The 6,770-nt window shown below is 45.4% G+C and overlaps 1 protein-coding gene across 2 annotated transcripts in view; it reads right to left on the bottom strand.

The window, feature by feature from the left end:
- Window positions 1-3,166: 3,166 nt before the first annotated feature.
- Window positions 3,167-6,770, bottom strand: part of LOC115096883 (solute carrier family 22 member 6-B-like) — a 67,822-nt gene continuing 64,218 nt past the window's right edge. For both annotated transcript variants that reach the window (XM_029612102.1, XM_029612103.1), the window contains exon 11: window positions 3,167-5,086. In XM_029612102.1, coding sequence (XP_029467962.1) covers window positions 5,005-5,086 — 82 coding nt within the window. In that variant the 3' untranslated portion in view covers window positions 3,167-5,004. The remainder of the gene's footprint in view (window positions 5,087-6,770) is intronic.

The raw sequence follows: 6,770 nt of genomic DNA, 5'->3' as shown, positions 1-6,770 counted from the left end.
AAAAAGAGCCAAAGTTAAGTCAAACTCAATTTTTTTGAAAACTGAGAGAAATAACAACTTTTAGAAGACTTAGAAAAACATTTAAAAAAAAGAACAACATGATACTCAGAAGAAAAAAACATGGCGAGCAGGAAGTTTGAAGGGAGATAAAAAATTGTGTCCTTCAGAAAGAGTAGAAGAAAAAAACTGAGGAGACTCGCACAGTGGTGGTTGCACACAAAATCCTGCACATATTCAGAAAGATCGTCTGGGTCTTTCTAAGCTCTGAGAGAGCTTTTCCATCTCAGCATTGAGAGATGATGTCACCCACTTGTGTGGCTGATTACTGTGGGGCTCGTGAGCCCTGCAATCTGTCACCCTCCTTGGCAGGAATATTTACAACAAGGAAAGTAAGGAAATTGGATTAAAAAAAAGATCAACGCCATTTCCTCCTCTTCCCCCCTCTTTTCTGCTTGTGAGAAAAATACATATAATTGAGGGGGAAATATGTGCCGGAAGCTAAGCCTTTGAGAAGTTGTGAGTTGCTTGGTGGAAGGTTCAGCTAGTGTTGTTCGGTAGAATGAGCCTGCGGGCCAAGTGGCACTCACTTGCACACATCTGGAGAGCCTCGGAGGGGTAGAGTCCTTTAATAAGGGTGAAGCCATGCACTTGGTTAAAATTTTGCACCTGGCAGAGAAGGATTAACATATGAAATTGGGTGTATTGCTTTAGAAAATCTGGGGTAAGGGACAGTGCCAGGAAAGGTTGCATGTAGAGATACATACACGGCTGTTTATTGAGGGGGTTCCCAAGATGACGGGTGGAGTCTTTTAAAGCCAGAGGTAAGGCCTGGGATGGACCCAAGGAATCCTCAAAAGCAGGGGATTATAGCCTGGTGGACACACAGGCACAGAGGATTGTCAGTAGCATAGGAATAGGGGTAAAGGCAGAGTAGGGACAGAGGATACTCGGTGGTAGAGGAGTGAAAGGTAAAGCTTAGGATAAGCACAGAGGATCCTCTGCAGCAGGAGAGCGAGAGCTAACACCTGTGATAGATGGAGAGGATCCTCAATGGTGAGAAAGTGAGGAAGAAATCTTGGATCAGCAGAGAGGATCCCTGTGGTGGGCAATTAGGAGTACAGCCCAGGACCTTGGTGCTGGAGGAGAGAGAAGTAAAGCCTGTGATGGGCACAGAGAATCCTCAGCAGTGAAAAGTGAATGGTAAAGCCTGGGATGGGCATAAAGGAACCTCAACAATGGGATAGCAAGGAATAGACGCTGAAACAGGCATAGAGCATCCTCAGCAGTGAGGGAAAGGAGGATAATGCAGTACTTAAGATGGGAACAAAGTATCTTGGGTGGTATGAGTGGGGTAAAGCCCAGGACATTCACAGAAGATCCTCAGGAGCAGGGGAGTGAGAGTTGCAGCCTTGGTTGGGCACAAAAGATCCTCAGCCTTAGGGGAATGAGGGGTAAAACCTGGGTTGAGCACAGCAGATCTTCAGTGGTGAAGGAGGGAGGGGTAAAGCTGGAAAATCAAGAAGAGTTTGCAGTATCAGAGCAAGGAGGGTGAACAGGCAGCCGCTGGATGGGCCTGAAGGTTTATAAGCTGCTGTCAGAATCCTTGTTTCTATACTGACAGAGGCCTTGTCCATAACAAACCCAAATTCCTTCATGAGAATGCACAACAAAACGTAGTGGGATGCAACTTTATTTTTTATAGCATTTGACACAATGAACATACTTGGTAAGAAGAGATGACGAGCGAGGTCCATATTTGAAAATATTGGAACAGTGCCTTCTAAACAGAATTTAGCAACTGTGCCTCTGAAAGTAACAGCTTCCCATCAACGGAGATGCAAAGGTTACTTTCCCAACAGAAGGCCAGCCACCACACACTTCGCAGAAACTGCTCAGGAAGGTTCAGTTGCATCCTTAGGCCACCTGACACAAATTGTCTAGGACAGAATTCATTACATCTTGGGTTATCGTTCCTGACCAATTTGACACAGCAGGCAATGGTGTTTTTTGCATTAAATTTAAGCTGAAGATTTCATGGACATCAGCCATACGTGTTGATACTGAGACCTATAGTAGACCCCCTATCTCGTCTGCTATAGCTTGACATAAGTGCTTTTCATTTTTTACCTTTAAAAAAAATTGTCCTCATGTAACACTTGGAGGAAGAATTTCCATGGTTAAAACAGTGTGGTTGATATTCAGCACCATTTGTCCGGCCAAGTCCAAACTTAGCCGGACAAATGGTGGGATGTACAATTTCCGCTGTGCTGCCTGGCTCTGAGTGAGCCGGATAACCGTTTATTTGGCTGAAAGCTATCCAGCTATCTCAGGAGTGGGGTAAGGCATTTTTTGGAAGTTAGCTATCTGGCTAAGTTAGCCAGATAAATGCAGATTTTCAGCGTTATCCAGCTAACATAGCCAGATAACTTTAGAAAGCGGAGGAGCTATCCTAACGTTAGCAGGATAAACTTTCCTGGCTAACTCTAGGATAGCTGGGAATATTCAGCATGTTCCTAAGGGCTGAATTGGAGAGTGGTAAGCACTTATGCATACCCATGCAATTTCACTGGCAAAAAGTACACAAATATGGGTTGCAAATGGCTCCAGATTTTCAGGACAGGTTGATCTAGTCTTGGTTTTTCTTACTGGTATGCAGGTACTTATGGTCTTGCTTTTCTTAGGGAATGCAATAGAGAAATCAGAATAAGTCCCAGCATGCAATGGGATAAAACCAGGACTGGATCAACCTGTCCTGAAATCTGGAGCCACAAATAGAAAGTGCAGGTCTGTGACATCATTTCTATGACTCAATTTTCAAAGCAAAAGTTTTCACTTAGAAAATTGATGTAAAGGGTGCTGATAAAAAGTACCTGCAAACTTTATACTTCTGTGCAGTTTGAAAGTTGCTTTTTAGAGCACCTTGTCATCAGAGCAGTGTTATGCAACAGAGAGAAGAACTGGGAAACCACAGGGCAGACTAAGGGGTCTGCCATGTAAGACCTTAGCACTACCCCTAACACCAGGGCTGGTGCAAGGGTATTGGGCGCCCTAGGCAACCCTTGCGCTGCCCCCCCCCCAACCCCGGTCGCATCCCCTCCCCCGGTCGCCCCCCCCCCCTCCCCCAGTCACTCCCCCTCCTACCTGTTGCTGCTCACGGCCCTGAGAAGCACAAAGTCTCTATTTCTCTTTGCCATGAGCAGGATAGGCCCCGCTTGCGGCACTTGGCTGCTCTTCGGTGCCCCCTATGGCTCGGCACGCTAGGCGACCGCCGAAGTTCGCCTAATGGACGCGCTGGCCCTGCCTAACGCCCTCTCAGAGTTAACCCATTGATCACTTGGTGGTTATGTCAAGCATTGCACAGGCCTCACCTGCAGGTGTGCAAGTGCTCTTACATTAGCAATCCCGCCCGCCAACTGGATTCCCACTTGCCTCTGGGCAAGTACTATGATTCACAAGCTATACCCTGGTGGTTTCTAGGGACAATGCAACCCCACAAACCTAGTGGTCACACAGTTTCTGAAAATGATTCACATGGAAAACATAAAAATCATGGGACACCCAGTGACTCACATCTGGGGATTGCCAATCAGTCACAAACAGCTAATTAATTAAAAGGTTGATTAGGAAAAAAGAGGAACAGTGAACATGAAAAGATATAACCTTCATACAACAAACACAGAAAGGGAACAGAGACTATACCAAAAACACTAATTAAAGTGTACTTTAACTAGCAAGTTCCTGCAAAGCCTCCAATTAACAGTCATGTTTAAAGGATATTGTTCATAAGTGGGACCGGGTCCTGACAAAGGGATGAGCCAGTTCCTCGCAGTTTGGATTTCTAGTATAACCCAGGACACTGGCTCCCTCATCAGTGAAGTGTGTCTGTATCTTGAGTACTGTATGCGTTCTGATCACCCCATCTCAAAAAAGATATATCAGAACTAGAAAAGGTACATAGAAGAGCAACAAATATGATAATGGGACTAGAACAGCTCCCCTATGAAGAAAGACTAAACAGGTTAGGGCTCTTCAACTTGGAGAAGAGGTGACTGAGAGGGGACATAATAGAGGCTGATAAAATCCTGGGTGAGGTAGAACAGAGATCAGTTATTTACTCTTTCATATAGTAAAAGAACCAGAGGACACTCCTTAAAATTAACTGGTAACAGATTTAAAACACATTGGAAAAAAAAAAATTTCACTCAATGAGCAACTAAATTGTGGAATTTGTTGCCAGAGGATGAGGTCAAGGCATTTAGCATAGCTAAGTTTAAAAAGAGTTTGGACAAGTTCCTGGGAAAAAAATCCATAAGCAAATTATTAGCCAAGTGGACTCGGGAAATCTCACTACTTAATTGTGAGAGTGGGCAACAAGAGATGAATCTACTCTTTGGGATCTGCCAGGTACTTCCGAGAGATCCGGACTGGCCACGGTCAGAGATAGGTTGCTGGGCCCAATGGACCTTTGGTCTGACCCAGCATGGCACTTCTTTTGTTCTTAACTCTGCCTGTCAGTAAAAGGCTCACAGAACTTCACACCGTTACATCTTTCTGCAGGCAATGAAAGGAAATGGCAGTTCAAGCCTCAAATTGGATTAAGGCAACAGGATTAACCCTTGCAGTCCCAGCTGACACTAAGGAGAGCCCGGCTCCCCCAAGCTCTCGGTAATTGCAGGATGCTGCAGGGGGTCAGGATGTCATCTGCGTGTTAGCTCCCCCACAACGGCCTCCAAGTGAGTCTGGTGCTGCAGATTTTCCAGGAGAGAGGCAGCTGATCGTTGGCCAGCTTTCCAAAGTAAAAAGGGTCTCTCTGGTGTTCCAGGAGCCATGAAATTGCCGACATCTTGAGTGGCAACAAAGAAATCCCTGGAGAAATTTTGAAGGTGAATTCTATCGCAAAGTCCTTCTGTCCAGAGAGGGGGAGGGAGGTCCTACAGTATGGTATGAGTTTGTGGAGGGATAATGTGAATGATAAAAATAGCTGTAAGGAAGTGATTCTTCCACCTATCCAGTGGTCTTCACAGTCTCCAGTTCTGAGCCTTGCAAAAGAATTTTACTCTTGAGCTTTTCATCTTCTGATTGCCTCCTATTTTTCAGCGAAAATGGATGGGGAAAAAAAAACAAAAAACCAAGAACCCTGTGAGAAATTAATACAGTCTCTCGCTTCCCTTTCCCCCCATTTATTTTTTCCTGATAGAAATTCTCCCCATGCCCCAGGTTTTCAAAGGCCACGTCTCAAAGTGCCACATTGTAAGTGGGAGATTATCTGCCTGCCATTTTGTGACATATACAGTGGATCAACCTGTTGGGATTATCTCACTTTGGACAGCTGGACGGGAGGCTACCTAAACACTAAAGGCCACATTTTAAAAGGCCCGCGCGCCTAAAAAAGTGGGGGTTATGTGCGTGGCTGGGCCCTGTGCTCACCGTGCGCATTTTATAAAGGGCCCGGCCACGCGCGTAACCCCCGTTTCATGCAGAAGTGCCGGGCCAAATAAAAGGGGTAGGCCAGAGGGCATGGTCTGGACAGGGAGGGGCGGGCCGAGGGGGGGCTCTTAAAAACTGTCCTAGGGAAACGTGTTCCAGTCAGCTGGCCGGTGTGCAGAGTTTACTTCTGCTCCCGAGGATCAGTTAAGTATGGAAATAAAACCATTTGGGGTACCTAGGAGGGATTAGAGGTCGGGGTGGAGAGGGGAAAAGGAAGTTTAGGTAGGGGGGGTGGGGAAGTTCCCTCCCAGTCCGCTCCTTAATTGGAGTGGACTGGGAGGGAACTGGGAAAAAGGCCAATCGTGTCACTGTGCGTAATTGGAAAATCCCCCCCGTGTGCGTGAGTCACAGGCCGCCTTCACAAACACTCACGGATGTCAAAATCCGACGCAAATGTGCGCGCGGGCATTATATTTTATAACATGCTCTCATCGCCACACACGTTATAAAAATGGCGTCCGTGTGCGCGCGCCAGGAACCGTGCACACATGGACGTGCGCTCGTGGGTTTTAAAATCGACCCCTTTGCTTTTGCTTGCTGGGCAGACTGGAAGGATCATTTTGGCCTTTATCTGCTGATATTTACTATGTTACTACCATACTCTAAAGTTAAAAAGATATGTGCTTATAAAGTGCCTAGAAAGAGACAATTTACAGGTTCTGTAAATTGCACAGCTCAAGTGCAAGGAACATCATGCTCTTATGTAATAAAAAGGAACATCACCGACAGTCTAGGGACCTTGCAAACATTCTTTATAGACCGTCTAGGGCCATAGTTCTCAGGCCACACTGGTTAAGAGAGCAGGAGTGACCAATTGAGACTCTTTTAGCATTAAACATTAATCACTGAGGGAAATGGTGTGGTGAATTCTATAGACAAAATGTGCCTTCAATGCATAAAATGCTTTTATTTGTTATATATGCGATACAGAATATTCAGGCTGTCTTATCTGTGATACTTATCATACACAATTACTGTCACAGCAAGTTCGTTTCGCAGTGGCTGCGTCAGGAGGGACAGAGACTGAGACCAGAAAAGAATCTTCAAATCAGTAATATAGAATCTTCAAACAGGTGCGGGGCGCACTCAGTACTGCCTAACTATTCTATATCACATGTAAATTTAACAATAAAAGCATATTTTGTCTATAGATGAACTAGAGTACCTGGACACACGCTTTTCATTTGCACTTTACCTTTTTGCTGTGTTTATATCCTCTGCTAGTGTGGTGGTGAATTCTAAACCATATGATCATATGGCTGGGCTGCAAGAGCACATGTATG

Source organism: Rhinatrema bivittatum, chromosome 8 (genome assembly GCF_901001135.1).
Source record: "Rhinatrema bivittatum chromosome 8, aRhiBiv1.1, whole genome shotgun sequence".
NCBI lineage: Eukaryota > Metazoa > Chordata > Amphibia > Gymnophiona > Rhinatrematidae > Rhinatrema > Rhinatrema bivittatum.
This window is presented reverse-complemented; position numbering and strand designations above follow the sequence as displayed.